The 20,043-nt window shown below is 25.4% G+C and overlaps 8 protein-coding genes across 8 annotated transcripts; 4 read left to right on the top strand and 4 right to left on the bottom strand. All coding sequences in view use genetic code 12, as the record gives it.

The window, feature by feature from the left end:
• Positions 1–11: 11 nt before the first annotated feature.
• On the bottom strand, positions 12–4,034 carry MHP1 (Mhp1p; the record flags this gene model as incomplete). Its single annotated transcript, XM_051758524.1, has 1 exon — positions 12–4,034. The coding sequence occupies one exon, from the start codon at positions 4,032–4,034 to the stop codon at positions 12–14; it is 4,023 nt and encodes a 1,340-aa protein (XP_051614073.1).
• A 2,272-nt stretch (positions 4,035–6,306) lies between these two features.
• KGF55_003700 (RNA-DNA hybrid ribonuclease) lies at positions 6,307–7,188 on the top strand (the record flags this gene model as incomplete). Its single annotated transcript, XM_051758523.1, has 1 exon — positions 6,307–7,188. The coding sequence occupies one exon, from the start codon at positions 6,307–6,309 to the stop codon at positions 7,186–7,188; it is 882 nt and encodes a 293-aa protein (XP_051614072.1).
• A 221-nt stretch (positions 7,189–7,409) lies between these two features.
• KGF55_003699 (uncharacterized protein) lies at positions 7,410–8,312 on the bottom strand (the record flags this gene model as incomplete). The annotated part of the gene is made up of 1 exon (XM_051758522.1): positions 7,410–8,312. One exon carries the CDS (start codon positions 8,310–8,312, stop codon positions 7,410–7,412), a length of 903 nt encoding a protein of 300 aa, XP_051614071.1.
• Positions 8,313–8,622: 310 nt separating this feature from the next.
• On the top strand, positions 8,623–9,585 carry GPI2 (phosphatidylinositol N-acetylglucosaminyltransferase; the record flags this gene model as incomplete). The annotated part of the gene is made up of 1 exon (XM_051758521.1): positions 8,623–9,585. The coding sequence occupies one exon, from the start codon at positions 8,623–8,625 to the stop codon at positions 9,583–9,585; it is 963 nt and encodes a 320-aa protein (XP_051614070.1).
• Positions 9,586–9,602: 17 nt separating this feature from the next.
• ISC1 (inositol phosphosphingolipid phospholipase) lies at positions 9,603–10,919 on the bottom strand (the record flags this gene model as incomplete). Its single annotated transcript, XM_051758520.1, has 1 exon — positions 9,603–10,919. One exon carries the CDS (start codon positions 10,917–10,919, stop codon positions 9,603–9,605), a length of 1,317 nt encoding a protein of 438 aa, XP_051614069.1.
• Positions 10,920–11,126: 207 nt separating this feature from the next.
• Positions 11,127–11,867, top strand: KGF55_003696 (uncharacterized protein; the record flags this gene model as incomplete). Its single annotated transcript, XM_051758517.1, has 1 exon — positions 11,127–11,867. The coding sequence occupies one exon, from the start codon at positions 11,127–11,129 to the stop codon at positions 11,865–11,867; it is 741 nt and encodes a 246-aa protein (XP_051614068.1).
• Positions 11,868–12,486: 619 nt separating this feature from the next.
• BUD5 (Ras family guanine nucleotide exchange factor) lies at positions 12,487–16,998 on the bottom strand (the record flags this gene model as incomplete). Its single annotated transcript, XM_051758516.1, has 1 exon — positions 12,487–16,998. The coding sequence occupies one exon, from the start codon at positions 16,996–16,998 to the stop codon at positions 12,487–12,489; it is 4,512 nt and encodes a 1,503-aa protein (XP_051614067.1).
• Positions 16,999–18,272: 1,274 nt separating this feature from the next.
• On the top strand, positions 18,273–19,994 carry ALG6 (dolichyl-P-Glc:Man(9)GlcNAc(2)-PP-dolichol alpha-1,3-glucosyltransferase; the record flags this gene model as incomplete). Its single annotated transcript, XM_051758515.1, has 1 exon — positions 18,273–19,994. The coding sequence occupies one exon, from the start codon at positions 18,273–18,275 to the stop codon at positions 19,992–19,994; it is 1,722 nt and encodes a 573-aa protein (XP_051614066.1).
• Between the last annotated feature and the right edge of the window lie 49 nt (positions 19,995–20,043).

Raw genomic sequence — 20,043 nt, 5'->3', positions numbered from 1 at the left:
TCTCTATGAAACTAAGTTGTTAGTTTATTGAGTACTTCATCATAAGTTTCGTTAATTGTTGAATCATGTTTTTTTAATGAATTTTCTTCTTCTTCTTCATCTTCTTCGTCGTTGAAGAAACAAACGGGTTTTTTCGAGTCGTCTTTTTTTGAGTCATTACCTGCTTGGTTATTCGAATCATTTTGTTTATTAGTAGATAATTGTTGTAATCTCAGTTTAATTTCTTCAATATTTAATAAGTCATGTTCTAGATTCTTTGAATTTTTATCATTACTTTCTGATTTGATGTTATCATCATCATTTTGATGAAAAACTTTCTCTAAAGATAATCCTTGATCTCTAAGATTCCCCAAGTAATCAATAATTTTATCTAAATCACTTAATTCAATACTCATTAATTTATTTCTAATTTCTTCTCCTGACATATTATTAATTTTAGAATTTGGTTCATGATAATCTTTTAATTTTGATAATTTTAATACTGAACCTTCTTGTCTATCTAAATTTGCTAAATTTGTTCTTGAATTTGATTTTGAAACTAATGGTGATCTACTTTGTGGTATTGAATTTGATGAATTTGAAGGTTGTAATAAATGTTTATCGTGTTCTTGTTCTTGATCATCTTCAAATCTTTCTTCAATTGCTTTATCTCTTGCATCTCCTTCACTTCCTTTCATAAGATACATGTTGGCCTTTGTGGTTGAATTTTCATTATTATAATTTGGATCAATTAATTGTAAACCTTTTTCAATACTTGAATCAATAAAAATAAATCTAATTAACATTTCTTTACCATCTAAATCTAATGAATTTTTTAATTGTAAATTATTTAATTCATCAATTGATTCTTTTAATTGTGATCTAATAGATTGAGCTCTTTTAAAAAAATTTATAACTTTAGGGGATGATAAATCTAATTTCATTTGAGTTTTTAATAAAAGAATTTCTTGAAATTGTTCAGTTAATGAATTTGAATTAGATTCAACATTTGATAAAATTGATAATGAAGCATTATTTGAATTTTTATTTTCATCTTTATTTGTATATAATAATCTTTCCATATTTCTCATTGTATATAATCCTAATCTTTCTTTAAAAAATTCAGGAAAATTATCTGAATTACAATCAAGATTAATTAAAGATTTTGAATTTTTTGTTGCATTAATTAATGCACTTGCAGCTGTTGGATCAATATGATTTCCTAATAATGAAAAATATCCTAAATGTTTACAAAATGGTATAACTTTTGCAATTTGTAAAATTGATAATGAATTAAAATTTTCATTTTCTAAATGTAATCTTACTAATTTTGGAAATAATGGGAATTTTGATGTAAAATATTGAACTCTAGAACATTCACTTGAATTTTTATAATCAGCTTCTGATATATTATTTGGTTGAGAAGTTGTCACGGTATCTGAATCATGATTAAAAGTTCCAAATAATCTTTGATTATTAGATAAATCAAGATATTTTAAATTTGGTAATTTTAATAAAATTTTTTCAAAAATTTCTTTAAACAAATCATTAAATACAATATTAGTTGAATTAAAACTTAAAAATGTAATTGTTGAATTTTGAATTTTTGTTTCAAAATCACTTCTTTTAATAAAATCAATAAATATTTTTAACATTTGAGAACTTGAAAAATCATTATATCCTAAATCTAAACCTCTTGCAAAATCTTCAAATAACCAATAATTCACCAATATATTTAAATGTTTTGGAGTTAAATTATTAAAAGCTAATCCTAATCTTGAAGTTCTTTTAGCTACTGCTAATTCAATTAAACTTTCAAATATTTCAACATTTGTTATACAACAACCAGTTAATATTAAATCTTCTATACCACCTCTTGCAACTAATGTTGCAACAAATAATGACCAATCCATATCTGATCTATTATCTTTATTACAAGTCATTCTAACCAAATTAGATTCAAATTTATTTGATGATTCCGTAGTTGAATTTTTCTTTTTCTTCTTTTTTAAAACATTAACTGTTAAACTTTGACATTGAGAAATATCTAATCTATTTAAAACAGTATTTCTTGATAAAAACCAACATAATAAAGACCAACCTTCTTGATTAATTGGTGTATTTCTTAAACTTAATTTTTCTAATTGAGTTTTTGCACTCATTGCAGATAATAAAATTTTAAATTGTTCAACTGATAAATTAACACCATCTAATGATACACAAATAACAGGAGCAATTCTTAAAAAATCAGCAAATGTTTGAATTTCAATCATTGTTGGTGTTGGATTTCTTAATTGTAATACAGGTAATGGAGCTAATGAACCAGGTGGAATTTGTTTTAAAATTGCTGGAATTGGTAATATTTCTCTTAAATGACAACAACGTGAATACATTGTATCTAATGCCATTTTTTTAACTGGTGTTGAATAATAATTTCCTGCTGATTGATGATGAACCATTGGTTTATCAATTGCTATACTTTTTGCATGTGCATTTACAGCAGGTTCATCAGGATCATCTGAAGAATTAATTTGATTTTGATCATCATCATCATTAGGTGGTTGTACTATTTCTTCTTCTTGTTCCTCGTCATTTTGATCTTCTTTCTTTATATAACCTAATGCACCTGTTCCTCCAACAACTATTCCTCCACCTTTACCCATTTGTGATAATTCAATTGATTTTTTATCTTCTTCAGTTAAAGGATTAATTCTAACTTGACCATTACTAAGTATTTCAACATTTCCTTTTCTCGGAGTTCGTGAAGGAATTTGTTGTGGTGGATCAATTAAAAAGGTAGATGAATGAAAAGCAACTCGTTTCAACGGTTTTAATCCTTTAAATGATGGATCTTGTTCTATGGTTGATGGTGGATTCGGCAGTGTTGATGAATTTATAGATGATGTTGATGTTGTGGTGGTGGTGGTTGGAATTTCTTGTTTCGAAGAAATTGAGGTTTTCCTTTTTATGAAATTTGTTAATCTTGTTGCATTTGAATCAGGAGCTTGTGTTGTAGGAGGTATATTTGATGACGAGGTTAATGAAGGATTTTGATAATTTGTATTATCATAACCATTCACTAGAGCACTAGGTAGTTGATTCTCACTTTGATTTGAACCAGTAGATGTTATTGATGATCTTCTAGATACTGCAGATGGTCTTCTAGAATCTCTTTGTTTATAAAATTTTATATATTCTTCTAATCTAGAATCAGGAACTGCTTTTGAATTTGATGGAGTAGATGCAGTTCTTTCTAAATGATGTTGATTATCAAAATATGATGATACTTCAGTTTGCTCATTAGTTTTTTTTTCCAATGGAGAATTTGAAGGATCTTTTACAGGTTTATGATAATGATTCATATCATAATTATTTTTAAATAAATTAATTTCATGTTTTGAAATTGGTACAGAATTAGTTGAAAAAGAAGGTTCTTTTGAAAATTTCCCTTTTAATTTTGAAAATAATCCTCCACTACTTTTTCTTCTTGGTTTTTGGAAAATATTGTTGCTGCTACTACTACTGGGTTCATTGGTTGAATGATGATTTAAATCGTGAGATTGATTTGACGCTATATTTTCTTCTTGTATTGGAGTAATTGAAGGTTTTGATTTTGATGATATTGTTTCGTTTGAATTTGAAATAGTTGTACTTAAATGGGTATTTACTGAATGAGAAGGTGATGATGGAGTATCCAATGATGAATTAGGTTTTGGAATCTGATTTGATTTATTATTGATTGTATCATCATTATTTTCAACAGGTTTATTTGCAGTTGATGCTTTAAAAGCTGGATCCATAGAAGAATCCCTCATAAACCAATCAACATCAGTATCTTTTACACCTTTAGTGTATACATCCGTTTCTTGTTCCAATTTATCTTTTATTTTATCAATTTCTATTAAATTATTTGTTAAAGTTTTACTTAAAGTATTTCTCCCACTGTTTTTTCTTTTTATTGAACTTGAATTTGAATTTTGTCTATCTAATTCATTTGAAGCTGTTTTATTTATCATATTCTGATCTGATGTTTCATTATCAAGATCATTAGTCATTTCTATTATTTTTTGCTAGTCAAATCATAAAATGTTTTTGAATTTTGTTGTCAATTCAATTTACTTGAAGTTTTGAAGTTGTGGGGTGAGGAAATCAGATGATTCTTTGAATGTTTGGACTGAAACAGTTATACTGAGCTGATGAGAAGTAGTTGTGTTCTATTTGATCAAAAATAAGTAGCTATTCAAGACTAATCAATTGTTAAGATCAATATCAATAGTCAATAATGGTTGTAAATATATGATTAAATCTGTTAATCTTATGTTTCTTTTTTTAGGTTTTCTAATTTAAATCAAATGTTAATTTTTTTGTTTATTTGTGTTAAAATCTTTAAGTGGCTTTTTATCCTCGATTTTGAGTTTTAGGGGGTTAAACACTTTCCTAAGTCTAATATTCGGATCGAGGATATTGATTCTTTATATGAATGAAGTTTATAATTAATTTTTAGTCCAGCCTTGTTGAGAAATAAGGATTAAGCTGCTGCAACTACCGCACCTACATTATTCAGTGACGCATGATGCACAAACTCATGTACATATTTTAAAATTTTGTTGATTATCTTTGTACAAATTGCTTCTTTCCTTTATGAATAGCCTTCCATATAATAAGCTACAAAGAAAAAGTTGATAGGTGAGTAGAGGCAAATAATGGGCGGTCAACATGTTGTTTTATCAACACACTGTTTATGTTTCTAATTTAATAAACAATTAGTTTTGAAAAAGAAAAAACATCGACAAACAGTGTTATTGAGTGGTACAATTATATGAATTAATTTCTAACTGCAACGTATGAAACTGTGAAACAAAAATTGAACAACAGATCTACTCATTGATAATAACAATACTTGATTGAAAGCAGAAGTAAGAATGTTTTAAAAGCAAAAAAAAAGTAATTTTATTGAAAAGATACAACGACAACTGCAGGACTCGAACCTGCGCGGGCAAAGCCCAAAAGATTTCTAATCTTTCTCCTTAACCACTCGGACAAGTTGCCCAGTCATTCGCTTATGAGTTGTGTAGAAACAAGTAGTACAACAAGACTACTTCCGTTTTAGAATAAAAAATAAACAAAAATGTCCATGTAATTACCCCCTAAAAAAAAAAAGAAAAAAAAAAAAAACTAATCAGTTGATTTTGGTTAAATTAAACTTAAGTACTTAAAAATTTGATTATTCAATCGATTATGGGCTCTATAGTTGTTGTGAATAGGACATTAATGACTGCAATACACAATGTAAAGGGCTTCAGAATGTAATTGGACTTTTTGTGTAGGAAAGACGCGTATCCCCTAACCCGTCTAAGGTCATTAACAGCAAAGTAAGTACACTAACAGCTTCCCCATGTCCTTTGGTCAGTTCTACTCGTGACAATTTGTTAAGTTTTATATTTTGTTAATCTAATGTGAATTTGACCAAGTATTAGATTTGCTATTATCATTACCGTAAACAGAAATATAGATAGATCTGAAATCAAACGGTTAAATAAAGATCCAAACAAAAAGGAAAAGAATCAATTTTTCATGAGGATGACTAATAACCAAGTCAATAGAAATTTCCAGGGGAAAGAGTTGGTGTTTTCAGCAATATATAAAGATCTCAAATATTGGTAGAGTAGCTTTTCTTTATTGTATCTCCTTGGATCCAATGAGAAACGAGGGTTGAATTTGATCGAGATACAAAATCAGAAACGCGTCCTCTTATTTACTACATTTCGATTCACAAAACAATTTAGACCAAATTTCTGTTCAAAAGATTGTCATATTTCCGTGGAGATATGAAATTAAAAGTAAAATGTGTAAATTAAAATTTAACTAAAGAAACTGAAACTGAATCGAACTAACTTTTGATTGGAGAATTGAGTTGAAAATCAATTGTATTCAGAGTCAGTCAATCGAGTCTATTCTAGATGAATGAATTGTTCTTTGATTCCTCATTTCGCAATTGTCTTTTCTTTATGGCCCCACTCTCCTACACTAAGTTGATGAAGTTCCAGTATTTAAATCACCAAATAAAGGCCACAAACTTTTGTTGATAACCCCTTGATTTCTCCAGGTTTTTCATTCTTAGCGGAATAATAGAGATCACCGAAAAAAATATAAATTGAGAGATAATTTTACCCCCTTGAATTTTTTTTTTTGGTTATCTTTTTCACCATTTTCTCAATTGTTAATCACGACAAGTGAGCTTTGAAAGCTATTGTGTTGAGCTATCAGTAAGATACTTTTTCAAGTGTTACATAAGAAATATTACTCAAATCAATTTTAAAAATTAAAATGCCTTATTACGCGGTTGCAAATGGTAGAAATAAAGGTGTTTATACCAATTGGAATGATTGTAAATCTCAAGTAAATGGATATAGTGGTAGTTCATTTAAAAAATTTAATACTGCTGCTGAAGCTCAAAGTTTTGCTTCTGGTGGTAGTAGTAGAAGTGGTAGTGGTGGAGGTGGAAGTTCATCATCACGTTCATATTCATCAAATAATAACGCGTCTTCTTATTCAAGTGGTGGATATTCAAGTGGTGGATACTCAAGTGGTGGATATTCTGGAGGATATTCAAGTGGAGGTGGAGTTTCGAAATCTAAATCAAGTTCATCCAGAAGTAAATCCACTTCATCTTCTTCATCATCATCAAAAACTGAACGTATTTATGTTGATGGAGCATCAAGAGGTAATGGTAGATCAAATAATGCAGCATCAGGTTATGGTGTATATTATGGTGAAAATGATTCAAGAAATGCAGCAGTAGCATTAAATGATGTTGATGATACTTCTAAATATATTCCAACTAATCAAAGAGCTGAATTACATGGTATGAAACATGCATTAACAAATATTAAAAATGATTTAATTAATGGATCAACAAAAAGATCAGAAATTTATAGTGATTCAAAATATGCTATGCAAAGTGTTAATGAATGGTCAACAAATTGGGAAAAAAATGGTTATAAAACTTCAACAGGAAATAAAGTTGCAAATTCAGATTTAATTAAAGAATCTGTTAATTTAAAAAATGATATAAATAAAATTTATGAATCAAAAAATATGAAACCTTTAGAATTTGTTCATGTAAAGGGACATTCTGGTAATGAAGGTAATGAAGCTGCTGATAGATTAGCTAATCAAGGAGCAGATAAAATGTCAAGAGGTAAGTAGAACAATGATTCAAAGAATCATGTGTAAAATAAGAAAGGAAACATGAAAAATAGTTGACATTGGAAAAATCAAATTTTTTAAATAATCTCATGCTTTCTTCTCATCAAAAAGACGTTATGAATAACGAGTAAAAAAAGAAAAAAAAACATAAAATATCGCTGAAATTTGGAGTTGTTTGAATTGAAGTTGTTGAAATATAAACATTACTATAATTATGCCTTTTACCAACCTTTACTTGTAGAATCATCAAATTCCTTTATTGAATCCCCCAAACCTTTTAAATCAATTTTAATTTCTTTTATATATTTTTTAATTTCATCAAATGTTTCTTTTGAATATAATGTTATATCATTTTCAAAATTAATTTCATCAGATTCAAAAAATTCTTTAATCATTTCTTCTTCTAATTTTGATCTTTTGTTGGGTTGATTGGGATTTGATTGCTCATTTGTGTCATTGTCGTTTTCGCTGCTTTTTTCCTTACTTTCATTCTCCTCTTCCTCCTCTTCTTTAACTTTTAATAAATTTTCGGAATGATGAGTTGTAGCTCTAGTTAAAGGACCAGAAGAATGAACTCTAGATTGATTTAATTGATATAATTTCTTTTCATCATTCTTATTATTATCTTCTTGATTAAATTTTGAATTATTATTAATAGTTTCTAATAATTTATTCTGCAGTTTTCTTAATTTGAGTAGCTCATTATTAAATTTATCATTAAAAAATGAACCTCTTTGTTTAATTTCTTGTGATAATTTTTTAACATCATCTAATACATCAATTTGAGTCCATAATTTATCCAGATATGTTACACTTGGTTTTATACTTGGAATTTTATCAATAGTAGTTAAGCTAAAATTATCTAAATTACCTAAGTAAGTTGCTGATACTTCATTTGTTGTGTTTGTGTTTGTTCTTGATAATCTATATTGACTTGTTGATGAATTTTGAGGTTTTAATAAATTTGATTTTGATATGTTCTGAGGATTGTTGTTGTTACCTAGGAAATATTGTGGGGTTACATTTGATGAAATTGATGTTGAATAAGAATGATTATGTCTTGGTACTGTTAGGTTATTACTATTTGTATTATCTGATTTAGTAGGAACAGCATAGCTGCTCATTATAGTTGTACTTGTTTAAGTCAATTTGAATAAAAGAAGTTGATCTTCAAAGTTGTAGATATTCTTTGTATATTTTTTGTGCTGCAAATAAATTATTTAGACTTCTAGGCTAGTTCTACAAGAACTTGGTTATTTCAAGCTATTGTGAATCATCCTACGTCCTACCACTGCCCAGTTACTAGAACGTGACATTGAGAAACTTTCACTATCAGATTTATGATACAGAGATTTTGGTTATAACTACAAGTTCAAATTCAAACATCGAACAAACATCAAGCAACTAGCATTAAACATTCAAAATGTATCGAATATGACAGATCAATTGCCAAAATCAGATAAAACATCTTTGACCATACCTCAACATTCATACCATACTACTCCCTCACCAAAAAGTTTAGAGAAACCACCTTGGAAAAAATTATTATATTTACAACAACCTTATCCAGATAATTATAATGATGAATCATTTTTATCACAATTAAAGAGAAACACAACAGTTGCAAAATATTCTTATTTAAAATTAATTGATGATTTTTTATTAATAATGTTTTATATTTCATGTATTTTATTAGTAAATTTATTATTTATTGGTATATATTTAAAGAATTGGAATCCCATCAAGCCAACAATAATAAGTTCAATATTATCAGTAATTATATATCAATTTATATTAAAATTTCATAATTTTCAGAGAGTATCATCATCTATAAAAAATTTATCAATAAATTTAAAATCTTTTATAATTATATCATTTATGATATTAATATCATCACCAATTTTAAAATCTTTAACCAAATCAACATCTTCAGATTCAATATGGGCAATATCATTTATATTAAATATTTTAAATTCAATATTTTTTGAATATTCTTCAAATGAATTTACCGTATATAAACCAATATTATCAACAAATTTATCATTAAGTAATTCTATTGTATTAGCTTCAAGATTAAATTCAACAATTGATGTATTTTTATTTATATTATTTGCTATTGAAATTAATATTTTATTACCTTTATTTGATTCAAGTTTTAGAAATTTAAAAACACCACCAAATTTAAAAATTTTACATTACTTGGTGGTATTTATTACATTTAATTTAGTTAATTATTGGATTTATGAATTATTAAATTATAAATTTTTAATTTATTGGTTAATTTCAGTTATTATAATTATTTTTATAATGCCTGGTTATTTTTTATTTTTACAAAGATATAAAAATGAATTACAAGGTCCATGGGATATAGCAAAACCAAAAATTAATAAAGAATAAATCATGACATTTATTATCTATGAAGTTGTTTTATTTAAATGTTCTTTTAAATATATATAAGCATCTTCTACTTCTGCTTGAACTTCTTGTAAAGCTCTCAGTTCTGATCTTACTCCAAAATACCAAATCATACCATTTAATAAACCTGTAATTACAACAAAAGTAGTTGCAAATAAAAACAAAACTGATATCCATGCAGCAACATCTGCTATAAATACTATTGCAATATGCATTCCAATAACTATAAAAATAGATATTAAAAAATAAAATTTTCTCCATATTGCTTGAAATGGTATTGTTATTCTTCTATAATGTTTAATTTCAGCTAATAATTCTTTATATACTTGTTCTCTTTCTTCAGGTGGACTTTCTTTTATTGAAGGTATATGATTTTGAGTCGAATTTATTTGTAGTTCAACACTATATGCAAAATGATCAGAATATGAACATGATAATGGAGGTGGTAATAATTCTGTAAATTTAACTTTAGCCAGTACGGGGAAAACATTATGAGAATCAATTAATGCATAATCTAATCTACATGCTTCCCATAAAGGTCTTGATTTTCTCCAAGTATTTAATCTTGAATTACAAGTAACACCAGCAATTTCAATTTGATCTTCTAAACTCATTTCACTTATTTCTTTTATAGTTGGATTTTTTTCAAAATGTAAAATATTCCAAGAATCCTTTAGGCCACCTTCAATTGTAAAAATCTTATAAGGTAATGAATCAGGTTTTGAATTTAAATCTCCAACTTGTATTACAGCATATCCAGATTTTTTTAACATTCTTATAAATTTTGTAAAATCCCATGCTTGACAAGCTCTATGAGTTGAATAACTTGAATCTCCTTTTCCATATGGAGCATGCATATGACTATTTAATAATGCTATTGGTAAAGTATTATTTTGATGAGATTTAAAAATTGTAACTGCAATACTTTTTCCAACATACCAATCACCTCTAAAAAATGCAGAAGATCTACCATTAATTGGGAATCTATATAAAAAAGTTTCTTCAATGGGTATTTTGGATAATATAGCTAAACCAGGTCCTGTTATAATACCAGATTTAAAATTTCTTCTATAAGGATATCTTAAAGAACAAACCTGATCAATATAATTCCAATCTTCTTCACACCAAATTTCTTGTAATGCTATTATATCATAATCATTTGATTCATTTGTTGGATTTGATAATTCATCTGCTATTGCTTTTAATCTTTGTTTTCTATGTTTTGAAACATATTTTAATCCCCATGTATTGAATGTTAGTAGTCTTATTGATTGATTTTTTTGGATTGAGTTTGTATCTTTTTGAAGTATGCTCATTCGGTGGGGTGAATAGTAGATATATAAGTCGATGAAGTGGTGATTACGTGGTAGATAAGTTGGTAATGATTGTGGAATTACGTTTTTAGAAATTGGACTTTCTCAAATCACAAAATCCAAACTGACAAACATAAAACCACATTCAATTTATACTACAGAGCATCGCCAAAACCTATCTTAACACCACCAAGTAACCTCCCATAAATAATGTCTCAAAGTAAAATAGATCAAGCATTCAATTCTTTCCAAAAACAAACAAATGAATTTGAAAACCTCAAACTAAATATGGAAGAATTTATAAATGATTTAGATTTAAAATTATCAAATAAACAAATTTCATATTTAAATCAACAACAACAATTTAAAACAAATTTACAAGAATTAAATAAAATAGTGAAAAGTTTACAAAATGAAATTAATCAATTGAATGAAAAAGAATTAAATACAACTAACAAATTAAATGATAGTTTAAAAAATTTACAATTATCAAATTCCAAAATTGAAGAATTACAATTACAAAAAACGAAATTGTTAGATCAAAAACAGAATTTAGAGAATCAGATTGATAATTTAAGATTTCAAATAAAACAAGGAGAAAATCAACTCGAAAAGACTCATAAAATATTTGAAAATCAATTTAAATTAAATTTAATAGAATTATCAAAATATGAATTATATACTGGTTTAAAAATAAAACCTCAACAAAATAATGAAATTACATTTAGTTTTTTTAATTTAAATTCTAAAAATATTGATGAAGAATATTCTATAAAATTAGATATAAATGATGATAATTATAAATATTTAGAAACATCACCAAATTTATCCAAAGAATTGGTTGATGAATTAATAGTTCAATTAAATCAACATCAAAAATTGATTAAACTCTTGAAAGAGATAAGAAATTTATTTAAAAATTACATTGATGAAGAGAATAAAATTCGTTGAGGACCATTGTCAGTACATCAATCTAATTTTCAATTTAATCTATGGAGTCATATATGATGTATAAGAAGTATTGACTTACAAATGGTTTGGGTAAAACTTAAATGCGTTGCGGTACGGATGTTTACTACTTTGCGGTACGGATGTTTACTGCAATAGCATACCAAAAATCCACAACTTGGCATATCAAAATAATTAACTTCAGTATACGAATCAATATCACCAGAGACAAGAGAAATCATGAAAAGTAATATAATACAAATGGTGTGTAAGGCATAACGGCTTTATAACTGGAATATGAGACGTAACTAGTTTCTAATTGTCATATGAGAAGTATCAATCTCAAACGGTGTATGAGAAGTACCTAGTTTACAAATGGCATATAAGAAATGAAAGCTTACGAATGGAGTGTGAGAAGTGACAAGTTTATGAATGGTATATGAAAAGTAAACTTACGAATGACGTATGCAAAGTTTAGATAACAAATAATGTCTGAGGAGTAGGGATTTCAAATGGTGAAAGAAAAGTAATAGATTACAAATGTTAACATAAATAAATCCAAATAATTAATTCATAAATTCTCATTAAACGTCATTTCAAGTTTCTTACTGAAAAAGAATGTCTATTTATTATTTAATTCACAACTTAATTTCCAACCACGATCATCATCATTTTTATATAAGATATTAATTTTCCATAATTCCAATAATATTAATTCTTGTAAACCATATAAATTTTCAATTTTATAATCTAACATATCCACATCACTAGAATTATAAGGAATTTGTAATTTTTGTAAATCACCAATAATTTTAATTATTTTGGAAAATTTTTGAAAATTTATAACTTTTCTATTTAAGAAATTTTTTGGGGATGGAATATATTTCGGTATACCTTCTGTTGTTGTTGTTATATCTGATATAAATAAATTTATATATGGTACTATGGGTATTTTTTCATTTGAATTTAGCAAGTTTCTTATTTTGGTTCTATAATTTAAATAATTTTTTTCAATACTTATTATTGATGATAAATAATTATATAATTCAATATATTTTGATGATAAATTTTGCCAAATTGCTGAAATTTTAGTAATTAAATGACTTTGTAATGATGTAATTATTGCTGCTAAACTATTAAAATTTCTTAAATATAATGAACTTATTGAAATTTTTAACCAAATTTTAACAATATTTATTCTTTCTTTTAATGTTAAATTAGGTTGTAATATAGATTCAATAACATAATTTGATAAACAATTTGTAAATAATAATGATAATCTTACATTTGGTGATAAATTTAAATGAGATCTTTTATTTGTAAAATTTTGATTTAATAATTCTTCAGGTTGAATTGAATTAAAAATTGTTGATTCAATTATCGTTAATTGTTTTGCAATTTCTAATCCATTAAAATCTAACAAGTTAGGTCTATAATTTGTTAATACCCAATTTTGTTCATTTATTATTGTAAAATGATTTAATAAATTATTTAAATCTAATGATTTATATGTATTTATATATTTCTGAGAACACCAACTTTCTCCTAATATTGATCTATAAGTTAATATAATTTTTTCAATTGTTTGAATTTGATTTTTTGATAATAATGATGTTGTTTTTGATGCATTTTCTATATTATTTATCGGTAATGATTTTATACTTGAAGAATTTGAATTAACTCTTGATAAATTAAATTCAGAAGCTGTTGAAGATGAAGATGAAGATGAACCAGTTAATGAATTTAAACTTGTAGTTGAAGGAGATCTTGAAATAATTATAGATTTTTCAACTAATTGCTTTATAGGTTTATTTTTTCTATTTCTATTTTCTATTAATGGATTTGATGATAATTTAGCTCCAATATCAATTAATTTTAAAGAATCAAATGGTAAGTATATTGATATTCCTTCATTAAAAAAATTAATTAAAGTAGTTAATAAATTATAATCCATTTCATGATTCCAATAACTTTCCATCCATAATTGAAACATTTTTATAATTAATTTTCTTCTTTTTTTCAATTTTAATTCATAATTTATATCTATTTTAGTTTGAGGTTGCTGATTAATTTCAAATCTTGTTATTAATTCTTCAATTAAATCTATCCCATTTGCAAAACTTCTAAAACATATAAAAAATGTAGATATAAAAAAATGTTCTGGTGGTGAATCTTCATTGGTTAATGTATATACTAATCCTTTAAAGGATCCACCAATTAAATAACCATTTTTATCAGTTACTAATTCATTTGATAAATCTAACGTTGAATTTATCCCATTATTATTACTTATATGTTGATTATTATTATTATTATTATTACCATTTTCTGATGTAAATGGTTGAAATTCTGCTGCTGATACAGTAAAAGGAGAATTTTCAAATTGTTGTAATAAATTTATTCCATTTTCTGTAAAACTTAAATCACCAGTTTTACCTGATCTTACCATTGAATATCTATTAGCTTTATAAGGTTGACTAACACTAGCATGATTATTGTTATTAATGACATTATTATTTGAAGTTAATGGAGGTACTCTCTTATTCGTCTTCATTTTAATACCTTTCATACATTTTTTTACAAATTCTTGAGGTTCAATTTTAATTTTTGAATAATCAGGATAAGAACGTTCAGAATTTAATTTAAAATCACCAGTTAATTCCAAAAGATTTCTTATTGAATAAATTGTTTGATTTATTGATTTTATCATTTTTGATGCAATTAATAATAAATTTCCACCTTCTTCTGTATAAAAATAATCTCTTTCACCTTTAAAATTAGGTCCACTACCGAAAGGTTGTTCATCATTAGTTGTTAAATTTTCATTTAATGTTTTTACAACTAAATTTTTAACTCCAGATACTAAATCACTAACTAATGATAATAAATTATCTAATGATTGATCTAAATCTTCTGGCTTTTTAGAACTAAAATCAGAACCTGTTTTGGATATAAATAATAATTCTCTTAATAGCAAAATAATTTGATGAGCTATAGTTTCTAAAATTTCACAACCATATTGATTATGTTCAATTAAATCTAATCTACCAATAATTAAACCTAAATAAGAATATAATATTCCATTAATTTCAGTAATTCTTTGTTTTGCTAATGGTGGTGTCTCTAATAATGGATAATTATTTAAATCATCATATAATTTTTTTTCATTACTTCTTTTTATAATTTCTTTACTTTCAATTGACCAAATTTGTAAAAAACTTATTGCTTTTCTTGTAACTTGATAAATCATTAATGTTAAAATTTCAATTTTATTAAAATTTGATGTACCTTTAAATTCATTTGCTTTAACCATTAAATTATACCAATCAGCTAATAAAGATTTTCTTGATTTTCTAACAATTGTTCTTTTTGTAACTAATTCATTTGATCTTGATAAACAATCAGTTTCTTGTAATAATAATCTTACTCCATCTCTTATTGAATTTATAATTCTTATTGAAAAAGTATATTTACCTTTTCTATTTTTATGACTTAAGGGGTTAATTAAAAATTTACCACAAGCATTTAAAAGTGGTTTTAAATAATGACTATTAGGAAATTCAATATTATCTTCTTCAGTATCTTCCTCTCCATCTTTTTCTAAAGATTTATCAGATATTGCAATATTAAAATAATTCATTGGTATCCAACCTCTTTGTAATGATTCAATTAATGTAACTTCTCCCCATCCTGATTCATCAATAGTATGAACAAATGCTAAATCATTTTTTTCAAATGATAAACAAATTGAAGCATCTGAATCTGATTTTAAAGTTGATGAATCAAATGGATGTAATGCTCTTATAAATAATGATGATAATTCTTCTTCTTCTATGGATTCCAGTGTATTACTTTTTTTACTTGGTTCTCTTGTTGGTGGGGTGATTGTTTTAGTGGTGATGGGAGTTGTGGTGTTAGTAGTAGTAGTAGTATTATTATTATCAATTGTATTATTATCATATATAATATTTAATCCACCAGATTGTGACATTGTTTCTTTTGAATTATTATAAATTTGAAATTTTTCATCAATTGGAGTTTGAATTAAATCTTTTCTTATTGGAATTTCATCAGAAACTTGTGTACCTCCAATATTATAACTTGATGGAAATTCATTTTTTAATTGATATTTAAAATTTGTATTTGTATTGATATTATTTGAATTTGAATTATTTAAGTTTTCATCATTAGCACTGTTATTAATACTTGTTAAACTTTGATTACTTGAAGCAGTTGTACTTATTGAACTTATTTCTGATATTTGATCATTATTTGAGATTATAATAGTTTTTTCAGCTTCTTCATTATCACCCGCAGATTTTGGTTGTTCAATATTATTTGAATCATTATAAGAATAAGAATCAGTTGGTGAATTTTTATCATTTATTTTTTTATAATAATTACTTGTTCTTGACGTAGATGTATTTGTGTCTATAGTTGATTTATTTGCTTTTTCAATATTTTGATGAAAATTATTCATAAATTGATAAGAATTTTCAGAAGCTATTGTATTTTGTAATTTTAATGATAATCTTTTGAATTTATTACTTAATTTTCTTTGTGGTAGGAATTTAGATGATGATACATTTGAAGGTTCTTCTAATGCATTGTTGTTGTTGTAAGTGTTATTATTGTTATTTGAATTTTCATTTATTAAAAATCCATTATGATCAACTAATGGAGTTTTATCATTATTTTTTGCAGATGATTGTAATATTGGAGTTTCATCATTATCTATTATTTCATTTATACTTGTATTTATTGAGGAATAATTTGACATCGAGTTTTGGTGGTATTGTTGTTGTTGTTGTTCATCAGGTAATCTTGTATTTGCAGTCATAAAAGTTTGAATAGTTTGTGAAGATAAATCAGGATTTAATCCATAATGATTATCATCAGAAGATGATCTATTTGAATTTGTTTGTTCTTGGTGGTAGTTCTCCTGTTGATTGTAGTAATTATTATTCTGGCTATTCTGAGTATTATCTATAATTTGTTCTTCTTCATCTTCTTCTTCATTTATTGTATTATAATTTGGTTTAAATTCAGTTTCAATAGGTGAATAAACACTTGATGACATACTAATATGTCTTAAATCATTACTTTGACTATTATTATGTGGTTGTTGATACATATTTTGTTTGGATGAAAACGAATGTGGATGTATGAAGGTTGGCTTGATCGATGATGGTAGATTAGAATGGTCTTATTCTTTTGTAATTAAATGGTTGTAAAAAATTGAATCAAAAAAAAAATGAGGTTTTTGTGAGACCAATTTCTTTCTTAATTAAGTTTGATAGATTAAGAAATGATAAGGATAAAATAATTGACTTTGATCTTAAAATACAATATGATAGATTAGACGGAGTAACCAAGTGTAGTTGAGGTTAATGAAATAAAGGAAAAAAGAGTTGTTGATAATTAAATTTATTATTTTGGTTGTAAATTTGAAAAGATAAAGTTTTATTAAGTAACTAAGAAAATTTAGATTATTAGAGATAAAAATTAACGTGATTTTGAAAAACAGCATAATAACAGTTCAAAGGTAGACAAGTTGTTTGAACTTTCTACTTCATGAGTCAATGTAGTGTTAGTACTGTGAGTAGTGTTTTATCTCATGCTCTACTGATAACTTTTCTCCAACTTTCTATGGTTAATATAATACCTCTTGTCTTGAAGATCGTCTAATTAATAAGAATTTGGGTCTAAGGTACACTACACGTACTTTTTATATGCAACACAAAAAAAAAAGATTAAATAAATTTAAGACGCGTCTGCTTCAGCCATACAAAGCATATCAGGTCATTATCATATCATTCTAGTTTTAAACACCAGTTTCCTTTAGTCAAAACTACTTCCGCAATCAAGCGATTTGTTGTAGCCGTTGTCCGGATCTGGTTCTATATGCGATTGATCTAGGATCTTAAATTTCTTTTTGTTTTCACATCACTTTACTACTAAAAATAAAACGACTCACTTTTTAAAATCTTACAATTAGATTAGATTAGATCTCTTATTAAGATCGTATTATATATGCACTTCGTATTTATATACATAATTTATAGAGTGTTTATTCTTCAAATGTTATTTTTATTTTAGCAAAGAAACTCAGGTTTGACAGAAATGCTAGACTCTATAAAACAGTAACTTAAATGTTGAGTTATTTATTCTTAAGCCTTGGTCCTGAATGTCTAGATTAGAAGAATAGATAGTGCATGGATTTTTCTATATTCCTATAAGATTTGATGACGTGAAAAATTCCAATTAATTTTTGACATGAAAAATTAATCTACGACACGTAATCTCGATTCAAATTAAAATATTAATTCTATAATTTTGCAATTCAATCTGAACAAGTGTAAATTAGTAAATACCAAATTCTAATACTTCCTTTTAGTAATTTATTCAATGGCAAAAGCTAAGAAGAAATCTAAATCAAAAAATGATGAGAAACTATCTATTAATTCAAAAGATTTAACTACTAAAAATTCAAATAAAAAGTCAAATAAACTGAATAGTTCAGCAACGAAATCGAAAACTAAAACAATCTCAACTACTTCCACAACACAATCTAATCCCAAAAATAATAGTATATTCCGTAACTCACCAATATATGATTTATTACATTATTTTGAAAAAGCACCAGATCAATGGGTAGCAAGATATATATTAATATTAACTTCAATTTTAATAAGATCATCAATTAGTTTGGGAAATTATTCAGGTTTTAATACTCCACCAATGTATGGAGATTTTGAAGCTCAAAGACATTGGATGGAATTGACAATAAATTTACCAACTAACAAATGGTATTTTTATGATTTAAATTATTGGGGATTAGATTATCCTCCTTTAACTGCTTATCATCTGTATATCTTGGGGAAAATTGGTTCATTTTTTGATTCCCAGTGGTTTGAACTTGATAATTCAAGAGGTTTTGAGTCTCTTGAATTAAAATTTTTTATGAGATTTTCTGTATTAATTAGTGAAATTATTATATTTATACCAAGTATAATGATTATAGCAAAAAAATTAAGTAAAAAATTTAATTGGATAAATAGAATTGATCAAATTATTTTATGTTTTTTAGTGCTAAATCAACCTCATTTAATTTTAATTGATCATGGACATTTTCAATATAATTGTGTCATGTTGGGATTTTTTATATTAACAATTATAAATTTAATTGATAATAATTTTATATGGGCAAGTTTTTGGTTTGTAAGTTGTATAAATTTTAAACAAATGGGATTATATTATTCAATTTTTATATTTTTTTATATTTTAAGTCAATTAAAAAATTTAAAACAATTAATTACTGTTGGATTAACTGTGATCATAACTCAATTGGTATTCATATTACCATTTTTATTACAAACTGATTTTAAAACACAAATTAATCAAATAATTATTAGAATTTTCCCTTTTAATAGAGGATTGTTTGAAGATAAAGTTTCAAATTTTTGGTGTATTTCAAATATAATTTTAAAATATAAACTGTTTTTAAATTTAAATCAATTATCAAAATTATCTTTAGCAGCTACTTTAGCTTCAATAATTCCAATTAATTTAATCTTGTTTTTTAAATTAAGAAAAGTAACTGATAAAAATGATAGTGAGAAAAGAAAAATTAAATTAATGATATTTGGATTTAGTTATAATTCATTAAGTTTTTATTTATTTTCTTATCAAGTTCATGAAAAATCTATATTGGTACCAATAATACCAATCATTTTAAATTATTTTTTTATAACTCCAACTTCAACATCAGTAGTAGAGTTAAATTTTATTCAATGGATTAATAATTTATCTACTTTTAGTTTATATCCATTATTAAAAAAAGATGAATTAATACTACAATATTTTGTTTTGATATTTTTAATAAATTGGTTGATTGGATTTAAAAATTTATTACCAAAAATCACCACTAAAAGAATTTCAATTCAAAATTTAAATGCAATAATAATATATTTAACTTATTTCCTAGTGGTAATTTATCATATTTTAGACTTTTTTGTTGCTACACCTCAAAATTTACCTGATTTATGGGTTATTTTAAATTGTTTTATTTCATTTTTAGGATTTATTTATTTTTGGATTTGGTTAATTTATTTAATTTTAATTACATAGAGAGAATACTTTCGAGTTTAGAGTTGAGTATACCTATAAAGCAACAGAA

The sequence above is a fragment of the Candida pseudojiufengensis genome, assembly GCF_024610245.1.
Source record: "Candida pseudojiufengensis strain CBS 10847 chromosome Unknown scaffold1, whole genome shotgun sequence".
NCBI classification, from domain to species: Eukaryota; Fungi; Ascomycota; class Pichiomycetes; order Serinales; family Debaryomycetaceae; genus Lodderomyces; species Lodderomyces pseudojiufengensis.
Note: the sequence above shows the minus strand (reverse complement) of the source record. Positions and strands in the feature narration are given on the sequence as shown.